The following is a 24,945-nucleotide window of genomic DNA, read 5'->3' as shown; positions in this document are numbered from 1 at the left end:
ATCTTCCCTCATGATCACTGATTTGACTTTTGACTTGATTTAGCATATTTGTTTGAAGATCTTTAATTATTTGTTTCAACTCCTGTATCTCATTTGAAGTGGAAGTTTGTTCCTTTGACTGGGCCATATTTTCATTTTTTCTAGTATGATTCATAATTTTTTGTTGTGTAGGCATGTAGTTTCCTTAGTTACCCCAATAAGATTTTCCAAGACCAGATGGGCTCAGGTCTCAGGAAGTGGGTGTAATCATTATCAAGTTTCCCTGAGGAAGAGACACAGCAAGTTTTGTTAGAGTTTCCCATGAGGCCTCTAGATGCTATGCTTTTCCTACTGTGCCCAGCAGGTGGCACCTGTCAGCCTGCAGCTCCACAATGGCATAAAGAGATGTGTTACCTTTAATTCTCAGTAGACCCCATCCCTGCCAGGGGCTGAGAGTGTCAGAAGTCAAGCTTAAGCTGTTTCTGTTTATTTTTTCTCCCAGGCCCTTGGGTCTTGAGTTCTCTAAGGGAGGGCAGCCACTTGACCTGGAGCCCGCCTCCCCATTTTCTTAGGGAAGATAAGCTCTTTAGGGATTTATCTGCTACATTTGGCTTCTTCCTTTGTCTATCTTAACTCCACCCTTGACTGGGTCAGTGCTGACAATTGCCTGATCTTTCTTTAGTGAGCTACTGAGAATGAGAGAAAAAAAGAAAAAAATCCCCTTTTCAGAACCATTCCTCAGCCCCCCGGTTACCAGTCAAGAACCAGAGTTGGTGCCTGATTCTATGTGCCCCTTTTCTTGGCACTTACTCCTTTTCCAGTATTCTGAGCTCTGTCAAATCCAAAAGCCCTTGTATTTATTTATTTATGTATTTTTTTTCCATCAGCCCCACCTCCTCTCTGCCAGGAGCAACCTCAGGGTAGTTTCTTGCTTGCTCTGGGTTTATCTGTGCTCAGAGCTTGTATTCAGTAGTCCAAATTTGTTAACTAAAACTGCAGTTCAAGCTTGGTTGAACTACCTTCTCTTCCTCCTAGTAGAATGCTTCTTTTTCCCTCAGGAAAGTGTTTCAGCTCAGCTTCCCGTGCTGGCAGGGGAGGGGAGCCAGCTCAGCAGTTGGAAAGCTTTACGTATAGTTCTTATGCTGTGATCTCAGACAGTCTATCTATTCCAGACTAGTGTACAATATGTCTCTGGTCACAGGTGTCCCCCAGCAGTTGTTCCAGACTATTTACTATGTTTTCCTGTCTATATGCTAGTTGTTCCAGAGGAGTAACTAAATTCCACAACTCCCTATCTAAGCCTAAACTAATAAAACACCTTTTAATAGTCTCTTATTCCCAGTTTTCTGATTTAAGTTAGAAAGATAAATATATACCAAAAAAATAGTTTACTGTTTCTAAAGATCATTGTTTAAGATGACATTTAAGAGTGAAAACCAAAATATATGAATATTAACTTATCCATGAATGACTGTTGACTTTAGAGTCATTACTGCTATCCAGAAACTCAGAATGTGATATTTAACATTATAAACATAATCACAATAATCATTTTAGTTCACCCACAACTTCCTGTGAGAAATATCTTAATATTCCTTACATTTAATTTAAATCAACTAAATTTTTTAGAACTCTCAACAAGCACTTTATATATTTGACATTACATGAGTACTAATGCATATAATCAACTAGAAAATCTATTTCCCTTCAAAGCATATTTATTAAATGTTTATAAACAAGTCCATTTTCCTAACAGACACTAAAAATACATCAAAATTTTTCTCTTACCTAGCTTTACAGGAAAGCCTGGAGGAAGCTTCATCTGAACAAATTCTCTAAGCTTGTTAAAGTGCTTGAAGGGAGCGATTACCTCTAAAACATTCAATAATCTGAAAAATAGAAGAAGAAAAAATGTTTTCATTGTTCAAACTGATTTCTTTGTGTCCTGATGTTTTTTAACTACATATTCTAACTAAGCCAGTATCACCAACTTCCAACTACTGAGGATTAGGAAATCATACACATATTTCCTTCTTCCTCCTCTAATTTTTTTGTTTTAGTATTCTTTTTACTGTCAGGATTTATAACGTTTAAATTTAATTGGGCAACCATAATTCCTAGTTTTTTATTTTAGTTGGTTCTATATTTAAATGGATTCAGTGCTTACCCCTGACCTCTTACTGCAGTCTACACATTCCTGAATTCTTGAAAGTTATGATTTCTTGGCTGAATTTCATTGTCAGTTTTTTATGTGAAGGGCTCATGTGCTCAGTATTCCTTGACTTTGTGTAAATTTGATAAATGAGTGTTATTTAGGTTTATACTTAAAGGGGAATTTGGCTGGTATAAATTTCTGGTCATAATATCGCTCTCTCCAAAATACAAAGTCTTAATTTCATGTCTCCTAGGATTCAGTATCACATCTGTCATTATACTACAACTTCTCCTTTCATTTTTTGGTCGGATGGATTTCATTCTCAAGTAGCAATATTTTGCTTTCAAGAAAGGCCCATCACTACTATAATTTTTTAATTCTTTTGAGTCTGAGAATATCTTTAGTTGCCTTGAAATGTAAATGACATCTTAGCTAGATACATTATCAGATCACACTCTCTTTGCCTCAGAAATACCAAGACATGAGAAAAAAATACAAGGCCAGGATGATTTTTACCCCTCTAGTAAATAATTTGCCTTTTCTACCAGGATGCCTTAGATTTTTGAATTAATAATTGAAGGCTAATAATTTAATCAGGATAATTCTTGTTACTGATCATCTGTATTGATTTTTATTAGAGCTTTATGTCCTGCAGATTGTTCATCATTTAAAGATAAATTTATTTCTCTCATATTTGAATACTATTTTGGTTACATTTTGGAGGCTTTCAATTTCAAGAATGATCCTTAAGTGACCGTTTTTATGACCTCTCTAATTCCTTTAATCTCTTCTTCTGCATTCACAATCTGTCAAATTTAATTTTCAGTCACATCTATTCTGTTCACTGTTGTTATTGATGTATTTGTTTTATAATAGTACTGTTGAGGCCTCAATTTACTTCCTTAGCTTTACAATCTCCTTTTCATTTCACTCTGTTGTTTTATCATCTCATCTTAAGAGTGCTCTGGTTCACTGATTCCATGTGTTTTTTTAAATGTTTTTCTATGGTATTAATAGGGTATTTTCTTCTGTTCTTTAACTTATGTCTTATTCTAGAATGAGCTATTTATTTTGCTTGTAATACTATGTTTTTCCTTTATTTTTACAATTTTCAGGGTGAGTAGTTATAACTGCCATACTTTATCAATTCTAAAATACCCATTTTTTTTTCAACTATTAACATCTCTATCACTAGGATAACTCCCAAAATGGCTGACTTCTTATAACTTGCTGCATTTTTCTTCTAAGAATATAAAATCAGTGCCTCTTTCAGTCAGTGGAGTCCTAGCTATGATGAATTACATTATATGTATGGCTGACACACTTTCCACATTTTCTGAGACCTATCTACAGCTGAACTACAGTTTGAGTCTAGTGGGGGAAGATAGTGAGAAGGAGATGAGGGAAAGGGTTCAGTTAATGCTACTTGTATGGACTTTGTTGAAAAATATGGATCCTAATCTCTTCTCTGAGATTTTCCTTTTTAATGTATTAGGTCAGGTTGTGAAGGATATAGGGAAGGAAAATACCGTAGGGCATCAAATCACCTTCTAATTTAGAAAGGAACCCAAAGGTAAAGTTCTGTCAGAGTCAGTTCTAGCTACCCAATTCCCATTCCAAACATCTCTCCTAGTTGAATTTTTGCATCTGGTGTGTACAGGTTTGAAAGGATATATTTAAGATATTTATTGCATTATTGTTTATAATGGTGACAAACTGCAAACAACCAAAATGTTTATTAGTAGAGAAATGAAAAAATAAATGACAGTACATCCCTACTATAAAATACCAAGGAAAAAAGAAAAAGATAGACAAAATGTAATTACTGTTAGAATTCCTAGAAACATTCACTTTAAAAGAGAAAATATGAGAACATAAAGAAAACAGACTATTTCTCCGTTTTTATAAAAAACGCAAAAGCATAGAAAAATGTATAAATAAAAATACACCAAACTGTTAACTATTAATAGAATAAAAGAAAACTGTCACTTTCATACTTAAACTTTCATAGTTTTGTTGTTTTTACAACCAGCATGTATTCATGAATTACTTTTTTAATTTAAAAAACTATCCAAAATTTAGCTGGTGAAAATTATAAAATATTAATACTTTTGTGAATCAGAAAATTTCTAGGAGAAGAGCGCATACACTATCAAAAGCTATAGATACTTGCTTTCACATTTCGAAAGTCTCAAGTGCACCACTGAGATGCAAATATAATTATGATCTTTAGGATTTGGCCACTTCTTTCAATAATATGTATAGTTGAAAAAAAACAAACAAACTTACAACTCAATTCCTAAGGGAAATTCCTGGCTCATGGCTATTGTGGCTTTAAATGTTTTCTTACTCTCTTTGCACACCAGTTCTCTACCCAGATGAGGAGCTCTAAAATGGGGGGAAAAAAAAGAAAATGCTAGGAAACTTTTCCACATCAATCTTCTTTCTAAAGAAGAATCTATCATCTTCCAATACCATTCATTAATACTTCAATTTTTCTTACTCCAGGTATAAAAATAAATTAAAATTATGCAAAATGGGAATTAGACATGAATGAGAAATGAGAAACGGTATCAAAAATAAGAACAATAGTAAGGTGTGAAAATTAAGAAAAAAATCAGAGTTCAACTAATTTCACATTAAATATACTTTCAATAATCAATGTTTTTAGGAACAAAGAAAATTAATGGCAAACAAATTTAAAAAATATATTGCATATCTTTAAAATTCATTCTACTTTACAGTCCAGCACTGATCAAAAAGAAGTAATGTGAAGAATGAACCAGAGGTAAATTCCAATCATATTCTTTACAGACTATTAAGATAAAAATATATTTTAACTTCTCCAAAATGTAATAATGAGCCTTTCAATAAGCAAGTAATAATAATCATGACAACTTCTTTCTAAGCAAGGAAGTTAGGTAATATTTTAATCTCCTCCAGAAAGAAATAATATTTTCTACAAAGATCTGTACTTTCCTTGACATAGTTGGCTAAAATAAAGTGTTTATTTATTCATTCATTCATTCAAAATAAACCCTTTATTTATTCATTCATCATTCTTTGATTCAAAAAATATTTACTGAACATGAACTATGTGCTAAATACTCAGTACTAAGTGTTAGTAATATAAAATTAAGCAAAGGTCCTGTTAGGTAGTATGGTGGGAAATAGTCTGGCATTGGCTGAAACAAAGAAAATATGACAGGAAGTAAGCTTGGAAAGGCAAAGAGAAGACAGAGAGTGAAAGGTCTTACACATTATGCTAAAGACTCAGATAATCACAGAATACAAAAGTTCATCATACAATGGAAGATTTCATATAAGTAACTGTACTGGACAATTCCCCTCATTATATTTCCTTAGAATAATGTCCTGTATGTTTGGGGGTATGTGTAAATTGGCAAGAGAGATACAAAAAGAAGGCTCTACAAACCTTATTTTAAAAGTACACATAAATTGGAATTTACCTCTTACTCGTCATGTTTAATTCATATTTTTAAAAGGTCTTTAAAAAAGAATTACTTCAGACAAAAATATACCAATAATTCTCTCTTAAAAATTATTATAGCTGAAGATTGTTAAATAAGTGTTTACAAATTTTTCTTTCTAAAAAATAAAGTATGCATAATCAAAAAAAGCAAACCTACTTTCCATTTTCAGCAGATATATATTCTTCCCATGTAATAGTGTTGTGAGGAGGGGGGCTAAGGGACTGTCTTCGAACCGGCTGCACAAAAAAGGGGAGGGAGAACGAAAAATGTCATATCTTAAAAAAACATAAAATTAAAACACACAACAAACTATTCAAACTACCCATATACTTAATCTCTTCTATATAATACTTTAAGAGGTTACTTGCAAGGTAACCCTGGTGATTTAAGCTCTGTCTAATATTAGCAATTTTTTTTCCTAAAAATCAAATAAGACAGGATCAAAGTAATAAAATCCACTCATTTAATGTTTCAGTTATCTGGCATTATGCTGCTAGATACTGAACATAGGCACTACAGAGAAGTTTAAGAACTAACTCCAAGTTCAAGGAGCTTACAATTCAGTTGGAAAGAAAAAACACATACAGAATGTACAGATAGCCAGAAATACAAAACAGTATATAATTAAAGGCCAACTGAGAGTATAGAACATTGAGCAATATTCTATGGACGATAAACCAACACCATGGGATTGGAGTTCAGATTTAAATGAAATCAAAATAAATACTTAGAAAAGGAGAATTTCATATACAAAAGCGAAAAACACAAGTAGATTGACTTGAACTAGGGACAAGTTCAAATGGGAAATAACAATAGAGGGTAAAGGTCTTAAATAAATTTTAAAGCTTATACATTATCTTTGTTAAATATGAATTTGTCTCACCACAGGATGAACTGGCAATAAGGAACTAAACCAGGAGTGGTGATGGAAATTGAAAATTGCTAAGTAAAAAGTAACAGGATGAATTATGGAGCAAAAGGACAACACGTAATAAAACTGATTACAGAGAGTACACTAGGGTCCCATCCAGAGTATAGTTTTGGATATAATGAGTGCAAGATATTAACAGACAGTATATGAGAGTTGTTAAAATCAAGGATTTTGAAGACATGAAACTGAGTTAGAATCCCAGTTCCACTGCTTGGGTTTTATGTGAATTTGGGCAAATTACAGTTTCTTTATTGTGTCAATTTAATACACCTGCAAAATGAGAGTATTACCACCTACCCCACAACTGCAAAAATTAAAGGATATAGCATATGTATAAAGCTTAATGCCTGACAATAATAAAGAGTTCAATAAATAGGAATTATTATACACTGGGAAAGTCCTACAAGGTAATAACAGAAAATAAAGGAAAGAATAGGAATTGTAATAAAGATTCAGGAATTCTCTGACTAATGGAAAAATACTAAGAAAGCAGAGGGCTGATAAATTACATATGTTAAGAAAGAAAGAGGAAAGAAAGGAGCCAAGAAGTAATCAATGAGGAAAGAGGAAAAATCAGCATCAAGCTTTCATAGAGACCCAAAGAAAAGGTTGTTTCAGTATCAGTCTACATAGACTTTAAGAGAAAGAGCCTTTAAAACGGCCATAGATTTTGTTGATTCTTGATGATCTTTGAAATAGAAGATGGGAGGAGAAAGGAAACAGTTTTTGAGCATCAGGCAATACAAAAGACAAAATTCCTACCCTTGAGAAGCTTACAAGGAGACAAACAAAAACCAAATAATTATAATTCAGGGTTATAGGGGCTATGATGGAGGGATGTAGAGGATGATATAAAAGCATGGAGAATGGGTTTCTGACACAGACTAGTGGAGCCAGAAAGTTGTGTCAGCATTCGTTCTTAATCTGAGGACTCTAGAAGGAAGATAAAATAACCAGTTGAAGGAGATGGAAGAAAGCACAATGGTAAGAAAACACATTCTGTACAGGACAACTGGAGAGTGTGACCAGTTAGCCCAGGTAGCAGACATGAAGGAAATGTAGCAAAAGGTGAGAGTAAGTGGCAAGACAGAGCAGTGAAAAAGTAGTCTGAAAGACAGAAGGAGCTCAGTGCTGCAGTTGAGAGACTTCTGGAGAGATGCATGGGAGCCGACTGCTCTGGAGAAGCTGAGAGAGGCAAGCCCAGACGTATTTTGGAAAACACCATTTTGAAACCAGAACCCCAGAGCAGACATCAGCCACGTGGCTTCCCACTTAACAGAGGTTTTCCAGACGCCATAGGCCATCCTTCAGTGAAGGCATCATCTTGTTGCTGCCTTAGATTGGACACTTTTATGGCCTTAGAACTCTAAATTTGTAACTTATTAAATCCCCTTTATGAAAGCCAATCCATTTCTGGTATTTTGCATAACGGCAGCATTAGCAAACCGGAGCGCTGGTTGAGGTGAATATGGATTCAGTTTTTAATCTGCAGAAGCTGGGTTTCAGTTACGATAGTCCATTCAGATTAAGTCACTAGATTATGTTTTATTATTCTCCAATATAATATGCTTTGCACAAAATGGTCACTAATTAAGTGCATATACAAGTAATTAACCTACATTTCACCCTGATGTAAAGTTGATACAGCATATGTCTATTTCCTCACTTGATTAGTTTTTATATTACCAGTGAGACCTAGCAGCCATTAATTTTCAATGTTGGTTTATAACATTTTTATTAAAACTTAAGATTTTTAACTCCTGTTCAACATTAAAAATGGGAATGTTTCTTGAATTTGTTAGATCCCTCTCTTTATTCTTTTTCACACCTTATTTTTAAGTTCACGTTAAAACTTGTATGTATTTGTATATATATGTGGTTGGATATGTATACATATAAACCTTATTAAAAGCTTATTGTATAGGCTTTAAAGAACTAAAATTATAAAATTATCTATAAAATGCATACAAATGTTTCTTTTGTCCTTTTATGCCCACTGTTGACTATATGTAAACTAATATCAATTCCATTCTGCATTCCGTTAGTAAATTTAATATCTAAGAAAGAAAACAGCAATATGGAGCTATAATTAGACTTATCAACTCTATTTTGATGGTCTTGTATCCTACATCTTAAATGATTCAACCAAACCAAATTATATTTATAGATGAATATCTAATAGAAATACAATTTTCTTTAAATGTCTTCCAAATATTTATACTTGAACCCCAAAAAGATTCTGAAATATAATTCTTCAATTCTTCCCTATCGAAAGTTCAAACAACATATAAGATATATTTTATTTATTCTAAAACAAATATAAAAGTATAATCTTAAAAGGATTACAGTGCAAACAAATAACAGCAATGTCATGGCTATCAGTAGTTCTTAATAAATTATTCATGCCAGGTTAAAGAAATTAATATAATGCTTTTTGAAAATTAACACTAGTATAAAAAAATTCCCAGAGATTTTACATCTCTCTTTTACCAGCAACAATTAATAAACTGTGATTTAACTCCACAGATGAGGAATGTAAAACCTAAACTCATACTCTAACTACCTTCAATAATTCAGAAAACATCTAATGTCACTATCTCAAAAATAAACAGGCAAAGATAAAGAAGAAGTAAGAAGGACAGTACATTCATTTATCAAATATTTATAGTTCTAGCCACAATGAAATAAAAGAGAAAATTATTTACCCTCCTGTCTTAAGCCATCAGAATCCAGAAAAAATACATCAAACAAAGATTTTTCAGACACTGGACACTACGTAGTGCAGGACAGTGATCCTTAGGAGAAGGGAAACAAATAAGGTAAGCTCCACAAGTACACAAGGTCACAGCCTAGACGAAGTTTCTAGGTTGTAGCATAGGGAGGAGGAACCTGAGTTCTGGAAGGCTAGAATTTGCAGGACAAAATACTAGAGAAGAGGGACCTATAAAACAGAGAGAGCCTCAGAGTACTGCAGAGTGGTCCCATAAGTCTTCAGCTCATCCTTGATACGTGTATGCATGTGAGGAAACTACCTAAAGCAGTGGTAAAGAACCACCAGGATAGACTAGACAGAAGAATCCCAGAAGCTCATACAAGGCTAAGAACAGTTTGTATCCCACCAGCCAGAGTGGAAGACCTCCTAATATACAACCCTTCAGATGGAGTCCTCAGAACAATGTTATAGCTTAGACTAAAGATTGCTCTGGATCCATCCTAACCAAGATTAAAAGGAAGATTCCAAAGAATCTTACTGTTTCTAAGCAACTTCATGGCCTCCCAGAAAAAAACCTCAAGAATATAAAAGAATACAAGATAAACCAGCACTCCAAAACTTAAAATTTACAATGTCCAACACCTAATTAAAAATTACAAGGTTTGCAAAGAAACAGGAAAATATGACTAATAACTAAGAGAAAAATTACTCCATATAAATAGACCCAGAAAATAACAATGCTAAAATTAGTAGATAAGGATATTAAAATAGTTGTTATAAGTAGATTCCATAAGTTCAAGACAGTGGAGGATCACATGAACACAATAAAGGGAGTCAAGGAAGAAAACCCAAACTGAACTTCTACAAATGAAAAATACAATGCCTAAAAGGAGGAATACACTACATGGGATTTACAGCAGATTTACTGCAGAAGGAAAGGTGAGTAAATATGAAGAAAAAGCAATAGGAAAAAAAAAAAACAAAATTAAATAGAGAAATAAAACTAGAAAAAAGATTAAAGTCAGTGACCAGTGAGACACCAGCAAGCAGTAATTAGAGTTCCAGAAAAGGGAGTAGGGCAAAGAACAGAAACAATTATTAGAAAAAATAACGGCCACAGAATTTCCAAATGTGAAGAAAGCTTTAAGTCCATAGATCCAAACGGCTCAACAAACGCCATGCAGAAGAAAATGAAGAAAATTACACCAAGACACACCATAATCAAATTACTGAAAACCAGTGATCAACAGAAAATCTTAAAAAAGACAATGAGAGTGAGGGACAGCAGAGGAATAACACATTATATAGAGAAGAACAAAAAATGTTAGAACCTGTGACGACCAGATAACAATGTGTAACATCTTTACAGTACTGAGAGAAAAACAAAATTGTCACTTGACAGTTTTTCTGATGGTAAAACTAGAATTCTATACCCTGAAAAGTCATCTGTCAAAAATTATGGCACAATAGATATTTTTTCAGACTTTTTTTTTAAAGCTGAGAGAATTAATGACTAACAGACACAGACTATAAAAATGTTAATGGAAGTTCTTCAGGCAGAAAGAAACCTTTAAAGATATATAAACAGATTGAAACAAAAGGAATAAAAATATATTTGTCGGATTGATAATGTGGAAATAAAATGTATACAAAAATAGCATAAAAAAAGGAAGAAGGGAAATGTTAGTACCCTTTTATGAGACACCTTCAATACACATGAAGAAATATAATATTATATTAAGGTAGCTGGTGATAAATTAAAAGATACGTATTGTAAAAAATACTCAACTAATCCAAAATATGGCAGGAAAAGAGGAAAAAAGGAGAGAAGGGACAAATCAATTAACAGAAAGACAACAGATTTAAACCCAACTATACCAATAAACATAAAAAATGTAAATCATCAAAGTATTCCAATTAAAAGGCACAGATTGACCGACTGGATTTATAAAGGAAAAAAAAAAAAAAGCAAGACCCAACTTGCTACAAGAAACTCACTTTGAATATATAGCCCAAGATAGGCTAAAAGTAAAAGAATGGAAAAAGATATACCACGGAAATACTAAAGAACTGAAGTATTTATTTTATTATATCAGACAAAGCAGATTTCAGAGGAGGATTGTATTAGTGTAGGGGTAACATTTCATCATCATAATAAAAGGGCCAATTCGTCAAGAGGACATAACAGTCTTAAATGTGTAAGCACTGAATAACAAAATTTTGAAATACATGATGCAAATATTGATAGAAAAAGAAGAAAGAGACAAATCTTCAATAATAGACATTTTAAAACACGTGATCATGTCATCTGGTAATAAAAACATTATTATCTCTTTCTTGTGAATCTCTATGACTCTTAGTGATCAATAACCAACAGAACAGGTAGATAATCAGTGTAGCTACAGAAGACTTGAACACTCCATCGAATAGAAGAAAACATTTTCAAGTACAAACAAAACACCAAGACAGCCATACTTTGAGCATAAAGCAAAAAACCTCATTAATTTAAAAGGACTGAAATTATATTCTCTGTCCATAAGAGAGTAAACTAGGAATCAGAAATATAGCTGGAAAATCCCTGCATACTTAGCAATTAAAACATTTCTAAATGACCCATGTGGCAAAGAAAACAATCAGAAGAGACACTAGAAAAATTTTTAAACCGAATGAAAATGAAAACACACAATGTATCAAATTCGTGGGATGCAGCTACAGTAGAGAATAGAAGAAACTTTTTATTATGAAATGAATACATTAAAAAATACTATAAATCTCAAATCAATTATATAAGCTTCCACCTTGAGAAAAAGAAGAACAAATTAAACCCAAATTAAGCAGGAGAAAGAAAATAATAAAAAAGAAACCACTGGGGGAAAAAAAATAAAAGAGAAACAACAGAGAAAAGCAATTAAACCATAGATGATTCTTTAAAAAGACACATAAATTTGATGAACCTCTAGCTAAAGTGATGAGGAAAAGTCAAAGAAATATAAAAATGGCCAGTATCAGGAATTAAAGAGGGATAAATATAGATTCTAAAGACATTAAAAAGGTAATAAAAGAATATAATAAATAACTTTATGTCAATAAAATCAACACCTTACATGACACTGACAAATAACTGACAAATTCCTTAAAATAAACAAGCTCTTTCAGGGAAAAAATTGTTAACCTGACATAGCCCTGTACCTATTAAAGGAATTGAATTCTAGTTGAAAAACCTTCCTACAAAGGAAACTCCAGGCCCAGAAGGCTTCATTAGTGAAATCTACTGAACATTAAAAGACACAATTCTAATTCTACACAGACTCTTTCAGAAAACATTGGAAGAGACACCATTTCCCAACTCATTTTATGATGCCACACCCAGATAAACACCAGTCAAAATCCAAGACATTAATGGAAAAGAAAAGTGTGGACCAATATCCCTCATGAACCTACACAGTTGTAAAAATCTTATTAAAACTTTAGCAGACTGAATCCAACAATACATGAAAAGGAAAATTCACTATGACCAAGTATGATTTCCCCCCAAAAAATGCAAGACTGTTTCAACATTTGAAAATCAACTGATACCATTCAGCACTTTAACAGATTTTAAAAGAAAAATCTTATAATCAATATAATAGATGCAGAAATGACATTTTTAAAAAGTCAACACCCATTTATGATTAAAACTTTCAGTAAAACTGAAATAAAAGGGAAGATTTTAAACCTGGTAAAGGTCATATATAAAAAATATATACCACTTATTATACCTAATAATGAAAGACTGAAAAGTAATGATAAATCTATGATTTTGGATAAACAAGTATGAGCATATAATTTATAATAAATACAACAAAAAGGTGGGGGGAAGGCGGAGTATAGGAAAATAGTTTGTGTATGAGGTTGGTATCAAATCAAAAGTGACTGCTATAGCTTTAAGATGTTAAATTTAAGTCCAATGGTAACCACAAAGAAAATATCTGAAAAATATACACTTAAGGAAAAAAGGGAACTAAAAATTACTCACTACACATATCAAATGAATATAAGTGTAGGCAATAATGTAAAAATTGAAAAGCAGAAAAGATATGACTTACAAAAACAACACAGAAAAATGGCAGAAGAAAGTCTTACATTATCAGTGGTTACTTAAAATATAAATGGATTAAACTCAGAGTCAAAAAGGCAAATACTGGCAGAATGCATAGAAAAGCCTGACCCTATACAAGAGACTTACATTAATTCAAAGACAAAAATAGGTTAAAAGTGAAAGGATGGGGATAAAATATTCCAGGTAAAAAATAGCCAAAGACAACTGGGGTAGCTATACTATATGAGATAAAATAGACTTAAGTAAAAGACTATTACATGGGACAAAGAAGAACACTATGTGCAGGTAAAGGGTCTCAACAAGAAGGGGTAACAATTGCAAATATATACTCACCTAATAGCAGAGCCTCAATATATATCAAAGAAATACCGATGGATTTTAAGAGATAAATAGAGGTTCTACGTTAATAATAGGAGACTTCAATACATGACTTTCAATAATGAATAAAACACCCAGACAGAAGATTAATAAGGAAACAAATGACTATAAAGCAACTAGACAGAAGAGACATATCAAACACAATAACAACAAAAGAATACACATTCTTGTCTAGTGCACATGGATCATTCCCTAGAATAGATCATATGTTAACATCAGAAAACAGGTCTCAATAACTTTAAAAATATTGAAATCATAAACTGTATCTCTTCAGACCACAATGAAATGAAGCTAAAAATCATTAACAGAGGGAGAATTGGAAAACTTGCAAATTTATGAAAATTAAACAATACACTCTTTAAAAACTGATAGGTCAAAGAAAAAATCATTAGGAAATTAGGAAATACCTTGTGGAAAATGAAAATGAAAAACAACATACCAAAATGTACGGGATGTAGCAATGGCAGTGCTGAGAGGGAAATTTATAGCTCTAAATGATGACATTAAAAAAGGAGATCTCAAACTAGTGACCTATTCTCAAAATGAATGAATGAGAAAAAAGAAGAGTGAATTAAACCTAAAGTGAACAGAAGGAAGAAAATAACAAAGATCAGAATGGAGATAAAATAGAAAAACAACAGAATCAATTAAGCCATAAATTGGTTCTTTGAGAAGATCAATAGTCTTGACAAACCTTTAGCTAGACTGACACAGAAAAAAAAAGAGAGAATTTAAATAATTAAAATAAGCTATAAGGGTTACATTACTACCAGCCACAAAGAAATAAAAGGATTATAGAAGTATACTGTGAGTAATTGTGTGCCAACAAATTAGATAACCTACATGAAATGGACAAATTCCTAGAAACACACAAACTACTTCCACTGACTCAAGAAAAATAGGATCCCAACAGAACAATAACAAGTAAAGAGATTGAATCAATAAACAAAACCCTTCCAACAAAGAAGGGCCCAGGACCAGACAGCTTCTCAGGAGAATTTTATCACACATTCCAAGAAGAATTAATACCAATCCTGCTCAAACACCTCAAAAAATTTGAAGAGGAGGGAACACTTCCTAACTCATTCTGCTTGGCCAGCATTACCCTAATACCAAACCCAGATAAAGATATCACAAGAAAAGAAAAGTACAGACCAATATCCCTTTTGAAAACAGATGCAAAAATCCTCAACAAAATACTATCACACTGAATCCAAGAAGTAAAACTATCCCTATTTGCAGATGATGTGATTCTATAAATAGAAAACTCTGAAAAATTCACACACACAAAAAAAAACAAAAAAAACACCAGAGCTAATAAAGGAATTCAGCAAAAAGACAGGGAACAAGAACAATATGCAAAAATCAGTAGTGTAATACACAAGCAAAGAACAATCAGAAGAAGAAATCAAGAAAATAGATCCATTTACAACAGCAACTAAAAGAACCAAATATCTAGGAACAAATTAAACCAACAATATGTAAGGACTTGTACATGGAAAACTACAAAACACTGGTGAAAGAAATTAAAGACCTAGATAAATGGAAGAACATTCCATGTTCATGGATTGGAAAACTAAATATTGATAAAATGTCAATTGTACCTAAAGCTGTTATAGATTCAATGCGATTCCTACGAAAATTTCAACAGCATTCTTGGCAGAAATGAAAAAGTCATTCAACAAATACATATGGAAGGTGAAGGGCACCAAATAGCCAAAACCATCTTGAAAAAGAAGAACAAAGTTGGGAAACTCACACTTCTTGATTTTAAAATTTATTACAAAGCTACAGTAATCAAAACAGTGAGGTACTTGCCCAAAGACAGACACACAGACCAATGAAATAGAATCAGGAGCATAGAAATAAATATACACATCTATGGATAATAGATTTTTAACAAGGGAGTCAAGTGCACTAATGGGACAGAGCAATCTCGTCAATAGTGCTGGGAAAACTGAATTAGCCATAGCTCTTCATTGAGAAGAATCAAAGTGGACCTCTAACTTACACCATATTACAAATATTAGCTCAAAATGGATCAAAAACCTACATGTAAGAAATAAATCTATAAAATTCCTAAAAGCAATATAGGGAAACAACTTCAGGATCTTGTATTAGGGAATGGATTCTTAGACTTTATACCATAACAAGAAACAAAAGAAAACTACATATATTCGACTTCATCAAAATTTTAAAAAATTTGTGCCACTAAAAACATTAAGAAAGTTAAAACACAACATACAGAATGGGAGAAAATATTTGGAAATCATAAACCTGATAGGAGTTTAATATCCTGAATATATATATAGATCTCCTACAAATTGGATTACAAACAAAATGACAAATAATCCAATTTAAAAATGGGCAAGGACTGAGAAGATACACAAATGACCAATAAGTACATGAAAAAATGTTCAACAGCAAACAGCCATTATGGAAATATAAACACAATCGACAAGATACCATATCATACTCTCTAGAATGGCTATTATTAAAAATATGGATAATAACAATATAAGGAAGTAGAGAAACAGGAATTCATGTGTCTTGGTGGTAGAAATGTAAAATGATGCAGCCACTATGCAAAACAATTTCGCAGTTCCTCAGAAAGTTAAATATAGAATTACCATATGACCTGGCAATCCCACTTCAAGGTATATATCCAAAAGAATTGAAAGCAGGGACTCAAACAGATTTTTGCATGAAGATGTTCAGAATGGCATTTTTCACAAATACCAAAAGATGGAAGCATCCCAAGTGTCCATCAACCAAGCAATGGATAAACAAAATGTGGTATATACATCTAATTCAGCCATAAAAAAGAATGAAGTTCTGATACATTTTATAACATGAATGAACACTGAAGACATCATATTGAGAAAAATAAGCCTGATGCAAAAAGACAAACATTGTCTGATCTCATTGGTATGAAAATAATTAAAATATGCAAATTCATAGTCAGAAATTAGAATTCAGGTTATCAGTGGCAGGGGTGGGGATGAGGAATGGAGAGTTAGTGCTTAATCGGTAGAGTCCTATTTGTGGTGATGGAGACCTTTTAACAGACAGTGGTGACTGCAGCACAACTTTGTGAATGTAATTATCATCACTGTAAACACTTGAAAGTGGTTAAAACGGAAATTTTATGTTGTATATACGTTACCAGAAAAAATTCTTTAAAAAAAAACTCAGAACTGGACAACGTAAAGAGTGAACTCTAATGTACAACTTGTGAATAATTTGTGCAGCCACTCTGGAAAACTGTTTGGCAGTTCCTCAAAAAGTAAAATATAGAATTACTTTATAACCTGGCAATCCCACTGCTAGGCATATACCCAAAAGAGTTGAAAGGCGGGACATGAACAAATATTTGTATGCTGACGTTCACTGCTGCGTTATTCACAAGTGCCAAAAGATGGAAGCAGTCCTAATGCCCATCAATATAGGAATGGATAACCAAAATGGGGTATATATATACAAAGAAATATTATTCAACGATAAAAACAAATGAAGTGCTGATTGATACATGCTACAACATGGATGAACCTTGAAGACATTATGTTGAGTGAAACAAGCCAGACACAAAAAGACACATACTGTATGATTTCACCTATATGAAATAATTAGAGTAAGCAAATTTGTAGAAATAGAAAGTACATTACAGCTTACCAGGGCAAAGGGGGAGGGGGGATGAACGGAGAGTTAATGCTTAATGGGTACAGAGTTTTGTTTGGGGTGATGAAAAAGTTGTAGTACTGAATGGGGGTGATAGTAGCATAACACTGTGAATATAATTAATATCAGTGAATTGAGTGCTTGAAAGTGGATAAAACGGAAGATTTTATGTTGTGTAAATGTTACCACAATAAAAATTTAAAAAAGAAGATGACAGACTTAAATGTAGAATGTAAAAATATAAAACTTTTAGAAAAAACATAGAAAATTTTCAGGACCAGGGCTAGATAGAGTCCTCAGACTTGACACCAAAAGCATGAAACATAAAATGAAAAAGGATGAATAGATGCAAAGATAAGCCACAGAGTGGGAAAAAAGTATTTGCAAATCAAGTATCTGACATAGGAACAGTATTTAGAATACATAGGGAACTATAAAAACACAACAGCAAAAATACAAACAATCCCAGTAGAAAATGGGCAAAAGATATGAAGAGACATTTCATCAAAGAGAATATACAGATGACAAATAAGTACACGAAAAGATGCTCAATGTCAGTATCCATTAGGAAAATGCAATAAAACCAAAAAGAGACAGCAGTACACACTATCCAAATGGGTAAAATAAAAAAAAAAATTTTTTTTTAATGACATCACCAAATGCTAGCAGGATGCAGAGAAACTGGATCATGTATACACATACTGTTGGGAATGTAAAATGGAAGAGTTGAGTAGTTTCTTCAAAATCTAAACATGCAACTAGTATACGATGCAGCAATTGTATTCTTGGGCATTTATCCCAGAGAAATGAAGACTTAGTCAAGCAAAATTCTGTACATGAATGTTTATGGCAGCTTTATTCATAATAGCCAGAAACTGGAAACAAAACAGATATTCTTCAAACGGTGAATAGTTCAACAAACTGTGGTACATCCATACCACAGTATACCACTCAACAATAAGGAACAAACCAATGATACATGTAATAAAGTGGATGAATCCGCAGGGAATTATGCTGGGTGGGAAAAATGCCAATCCAAAGGTTACATACTGTATGATTTCTTTTATATAACTTTCTGGAAATGACAAAATTAAAGAAATGGAAGAACTTACTAGTTATTGCCAGGGGTCAGAACCAGGGTACAAGGAGGCAATGGAAAGAGTAAGTGTGCATATAAAAGAAGAACAGGAGGGATCCTGTGGAGATAGAAATGTTCTATATCTTGACTATAAATGCCAACATCCTGGTTGTGATATCATACTAATGATTTGCAAGAGGTCACCTTTGGGAAAAACTGATGGAGATGTACATGGGATCTCTCTGTATTATTTCTTACAGCAGCATGTGAACTATAAAGTTTCATTTTTTAAAAATCCAAGCAGGCTTTCATATAGAAATTGATCTACAGATTCAACAGTATACTAATCAAAATCCCATTTTTTTTTTTTTTGTTTCATAGGAATTGACAAGTTGATATGAAAGTATTTACAAAGTACTGTAAAGTTCAAGGTGCTATGATTTACACAGGAACTATTTCCTTTAAATTCTGATCAGAAGTTAAAAAATTCATTATTTAATTTAATTCATACTATTTTGTTCTATTACATAGCTATCTGGGATTAAAACATGTTTTAATTTCAACTTGCAAAACTACAACTGCCTAAAATGCTATTTAAAGACTAACAATTCAAAAGTGCATCAGGATATAATCCCTATCCTTAAAAAATCAAGTTGTCTATCATAAGTTTAAAGGTGCACAAGTCAGATAATCAGAGATAACTAGCAAATAGTCCATATAATACTACTCTACTCCATGTTCTCATCCCAAAATGGTTTGCTACCAAAATTAAAGATAACAATAACCACCATCACAACAAAATGGTTTTATAAACGAATTCCAATAAAACTTAAATCACAACACAAATTCAAAGAGATGGGCTTTCTGCCTGGTCAACAACGGGAGAGGCAGTGACTGTCATATTGAGCTCAACATTCCCTGAGCTCAACATTCCCATTCACACTCTCAAGTTCATCTCCATTTCTATTTCCTGAGCACATCATGTCCTATATCTCCTACTGACCTAGAGATCAATAAATACCAGGTGGCTTCTGGAAAATGAAGTCTGGTGCGGTCCCATCCTAAGGCCAGAAGAAAAATGAGGAGCACAGATAGGATCTAGCAGGAAGAAGACAGGATCACGCTAAACTGGAACAATCAGTATTCTAATTTACACATTTAATGGGGCTTCTTAAACACTTTACATACTGTACTCATTTAAACTACAATTGATGCATTCAATATATGAACCTTCTAAACATTAATATATTTTGCTGGCATACATAGTATTACCATGAATTAGTTGAAAACTTGCATATTATTCTGGAAAGTTTGTCTATTACCACAATATATAACTTGGCACAGTATCATACAGGGGAGACTACACATTCAAGAAATTCAAGCCTCCTTGACCATATCATGTAGTAGCCTTAATCTTTTTATAACTGTGAATCACATTTTACACTGCAATCTAGCACTGACACATATGCATGTCTGCACGAATATATATACAACCTATGAAACTACCATTTCATAAAGCACCAATTATCCTTACTATGTGTGATGAGCTCCAATTTTTTTCTATCTTCATTATTTCTATTCTAATTATTAAGAAAAAAAAGAGTGGTCGCAACCCACTAAATTGATTTCATAACCTACTAAGGGTTCCCTAACCTGTGGCTTGAAAAGCACTGCTATACAAACGAGGCAAAATGTTAGCATTTAGGGAATCTTGGTAAAGGACATTTGGAAATTCTTTGTACTATTCTTGTAAATTCTTTCAAAATTGTCAAAATAAAAGTGAATTTTAGAACCCATCCTACATATTGACCCTACCAGGGAATAAGATTTTAGGTGCAGTTTCCATAATCTCATATATTTTAGTATTTTCTAATTTCTCTTTCCCTTCCCTACTCTCACACAATTCTTTGCAAAAAAGCACTCTCTCAATAAACATATGATGGTTTAAAAAAATATGGAAAAGTATAAGCTAGAGATGGCTTAACAAAAAAAGGTGCATTTTTAGCTGGGCCTTCAAAAAAGTAGGTTTCAGATGGTGAAGCAGGAATAAAGCAAATGTCCAGGCACACAGATTAAAAATTAACACTGTTTCATGTTTACAAAATGATTTAATCTATTTAATAAATGAATGAAGACTTAAAGACAAAGAACATATTCATGAAAAATCACAGGCCATATTTTCTTTTTTTCTTTTTGTCTATAATAATGACAAGAAAATGACCATTCATAGAAAAAAAAAAGGTTAATACATAGTAAATGAAACCTGTGAGTGTATTTATATAAAATGCACTGAATTCTAGGAATGAAGCCTATCCCCTGTCTCCTTTCAATATTATAAATTAGGTGAAGAAAAAAATGTATGAATTATACCTCGAAATTCTGCTCCATTATGTTTCCACCTTTACTCAAACTCTCCATAATGGCCTTATTTCGAAGAATATCTTCTTCACTGAGATGCTCTCTTCTTTTTCTTGATTCTAAAACAAGTCCATTCACCAGATAAAAGTCTGCCAAAAAGTTTCCTACTCTTTCCTAGAACCAAATAAAATATTTCAAAAAAAAAATCACAAAGTAAGATTGCCTTAGATTAAAAAAAAAAGTTTCAAGATAATATATTTCTTCATAAACATGTAAGATTTAGGTGAAAAGACAGATAGATCCCTTTCGTACTTGAAATTATCAATTTCTTGTACATTATATTAAGGAAAAAATATATAAAAGTACGCATTTCAAATCTGTAAAAGAAAATTTAAAATGCACAAAGATGTACAGTAATTAATCGGCAAATGAGTTAAGATATAAATAAAAATACCACATAGTATTCCTTTAGAATCTACTCCCAAGTAGCACAAAGCTATCTGAAAACTGTACTAAGCCAACAGTTAATATCATGAGTAACAAGGAGGGGTCAGGGATAATTACTGTTCCCATTTTATAGATAGAAAAAAATGTGGAATTTAAGAAAATAAATAGCCAAAGTCTTGTAGGAACATAGTACAACTGGAACTAATTATCTGTTCTAATATTCTATTCTCTAACAGGACCAACTTCAAGTTACAGTTGCTTGCTCCTTTCAACAAGAATGAGAGAACAATAGAGTAGTCTTACTCATTAATAAAATTAACTGTTTAAATTATGGTTGGGAGGGAGGAGGTGGGGGGAAGAAACCCAAGTGATATAAAAGACATCAAGAAAAGAGTTGTTATTTCCTCTCAGTTAAGTCCTCCTTATCTTTGAACACTAACCTTCACCTTTTTCAGTCCCCCAAGGGGTCGGTTTCAAATATCTTACTGCAAGGGAAAAAAAGATCAATAACATCACTGAAAACAAGCTTCTCATCTGTACCTGCCTGCAAGGTAGGTCCTTTTTCCTGTTGCTGTTTTCTGGCATTCCAAAACTATGTGTTTAGACTTTTTGCCTTGTCTACCTTGCTTTCAGTGGCCTCCTTACAAGTCACCAGAAAGCAAAGCATTCTGCACCTGTTTCTACCTACAAAATGGGAACCATAAGCATACTGACTCCCTCCTTACCTGTCAAAGACTTAAGAAGGTCACCTAGATGCTGTTCAAGAGCTTTGAGCTGCTTAGCAGTAGCACTAGATGAATAGCAGTTTCAATTTTTATCTTCTCTCGAAGTGATCCATCTAATTGCTGTCCAGAAGAACAAAGTACAAACAAATAAGACTTCGAAGCCAACAAATGGATTGTAATGTAGGATCTCATAATTGGAAATCCTGTAATACCATTTGTTACCAAATAGGCTTAGAGAGGAAAGTTAATGAGCCTAGATCTTACACTCAGAATTTTTCAGTGGCCAAGACGTACTCAGGTGATGAAGTTTTGGAAACCTTTTTTTAAAAGCTTACTAAGAGTAAATTATCATATCCATTAAAAATCTGTGTGTTTTCTCTATGACCCAACCATTCCTTTGCTTGCTATGTATCACAGACAATAACTAACACAAAGGCATGTAAAAAGATGATAAGTGCAACATCATTTATAATGGCAAGATAGCAGATACAAATGTAAATGTCCATACATGAGAGACTGGATAAATTACAGTATATCCATACTATGAAATACAATATGGTGCCTAAAATGAATGAAGCAGCACTATAAGTCCTGATAAAAAAGGCTTCTGAGACATACTAAAGGGCACAAAAAGACAGTTGCAAATCATTACATAAAATATGCCACTATTTATGAAAAACAATTATCAACAATACAAGGTACATGTAACCATGGATACTTCTTTATACATGTTATACATAAAAAAGCCTAGAGGATATACAAAGTGATAACCTTCAAAGAGGGGTGCTGGAATGGTGAACAGTGGTCAAGAGGTACTTTTTAGCTGTAATGTGTAAGGTTGTTTTTATTTTCCCAATGGGAATATATTCATTTCTATTGTGTGTAATAAAAAGAAGTATAATTTTCAAAAGCAGTATAACCTGGCCCATATATTATGTGTTTACTTTATTCTTGACCTTAAAATTTTATAAACATGCTTCTTTGAAGACATCTAATTCAAAATATTTGAATATATTCTTGAATAATCTTAAATGACCTCCTGCTGACAGATGAAATGGGAATTAAGGAAAGGTTTTACAATTCAGTAATAGGGAAACCTCTACTGAGATTTAACTTAATGACATTGTTATAGAAATGTAAGCTTATTTGATTCTTATACAATAAAATAGTGAATAGCAGATACTTAGTAAATAAATGGCTTAGAAGTTTAAATGTGGGGAGAAAAAAAGATCCAGGGAAACAAATTCAAATGTATCTTTCTTTGGGGTCTTATTATGGAATAAAACATTAAAACTGTACTAGAACCATGTGATGAAACCAGTCCCTGTATAATAACATGGCAACTGACAATAGGCTCCTTCCCAACAGAGAATTCAAATGAGCTAAACATTCTCTCCTAGATTCTCCAAGAATACATCCCAACTTTGTAGCCAACCATTATAACTTTCTACCTGAATTATCATCATCATTCAAGAAAGAATAAACTACATGAAGACAATTCAGTGAGATAATTCTTCCTGCATTTCCATGACATTAAACACCAAACAATGTTTAAAATCTAGACTGGCACATACTGTTTTATCTTCCCGAAAAAGCCATCCTGTTTGGGCACGTGTGAAAGAAATTGATTTGGTTGATAAGGCTGCAGAGTAAATATCGCTGCTCATTAAAATGTCAACTTCTTCTTCTGTTTCCATCTCTGATTCCTGGGGTGGGGGCAGGGGAAAAAGTTAAAAAATAAGAATCTATATGTTCCAAAGGTTATTATTAATACATGTAAAAATATCAAAAATTAAAATATTATGGAATTCAAAAAAATAAAAAAGACAAATTCTAAATAATTTGAAATGTTACTTATTCTATAAACAATTTCTGAATTTGAATTTCATATAGAATATCTTTCCAAATAAATTAGAATTAGAAGTTACATATTTTCAATGACTAATTATGAATCTATAAAAACTAGGACACATGAAATACTGTACTCTTACACTGCTACAGATACGTAAGGGAAACAATGCTAAATTACATACTACAAAAATAGTCTGTAGAGCAATTTTAAAAGATTTCTTTAAGAATCAAGTTGACAGATTTGGAACAAAATACCCACATGCAGGTTTGGGATTTTGAAAATACAGTTAAAAAATAAAGATGACAATTATGTAAATGAATCTTACTTTAATTATTTGTAATACAAACATTTACCATTATCATCTGAGTCTGTCTTTCTCAATAAGTTTTAAGTGAAAAAAAGGAAGAAGAGAAGGAAGGGGAAGGGAGAAGAAGAAAAGGCAGGGAAGGAAAGGATATTGGAAAGAATCTTCTTTATATTCCCTATAAAAAGGAAAGGATTCCATGATTTCTAAATTTAATAAATAGCCTTGCACATGCCTGTTCAATTAAGATGGTGGCAAAAGATGTTCCAGGGTTCAGTACCCTCAGAGAATCTCTGAACAACTAGAAGTGGAAGAGCCATCTTCTTTAAAACTCCAGAAAATAGTCAAAGACTGTAATAACTGGGCAAGTATCAAATCAAGAAAACCCAACATAAAACCAGTCCTGACATTCAAGAAAATCTATGTCATATTACCAGCTAGATACAAATTTAAAGAAGAGACAGTTCTAGGACTAAATTCCAGAGTTAACACATTAAACTATTAAAATACACAGTGTGCAATAAAATATTACAAGAAAAGGAACGAAACAGGAAATGATGGCCCATCCAAAGAAACAAGATGAAAGTCCAGAAATCATCAATGAAGAGGACCAGATTTTGAACATATCATAAAATGATTTCAATATGCTCATGGAGATACAGGAAAAACAAAAAGAAAGAACTAAAGGATATGAGGAAAACAATGAATGAACAATATAAAAAACTCTTTGAGATTTTCAATAGGAACCAAACAA

At 32.7% G+C, this 24,945-nt stretch overlaps 1 protein-coding gene across 1 annotated transcript in view; it reads right to left on the bottom strand.

Annotated features, from left to right (window-relative positions):
- ANKRD13C (ankyrin repeat domain 13C) overlaps positions 1–24,945 on the bottom strand; it is a 127,606-nt gene that overhangs the window by 35,971 nt on the left and 66,690 nt on the right. The window contains exons 8-12 of the mRNA XM_037826935.1: positions 23,610–23,741; positions 20,876–21,037; positions 5,785–5,864; positions 4,424–4,522; positions 1,768–1,868 (exon numbers count right to left, since the gene is read on the bottom strand). Of these exons, the coding sequence (XP_037682863.1) occupies positions 1,768–1,868; positions 4,424–4,522; positions 5,785–5,864; positions 20,876–21,037; positions 23,610–23,741 (574 nt within the window). The remainder of the gene's footprint in view (positions 1–1,767; positions 1,869–4,423; positions 4,523–5,784; positions 5,865–20,875; positions 21,038–23,609; positions 23,742–24,945) is intronic.

Source organism: Choloepus didactylus, chromosome 2, assembly GCF_015220235.1.
Source record: "Choloepus didactylus isolate mChoDid1 chromosome 2, mChoDid1.pri, whole genome shotgun sequence".
NCBI lineage: Eukaryota > Metazoa > Chordata > Mammalia > Pilosa > Megalonychidae > Choloepus > Choloepus didactylus.
Note: the sequence above shows the minus strand (reverse complement) of the source record. Positions and strands in the feature narration are given on the sequence as shown.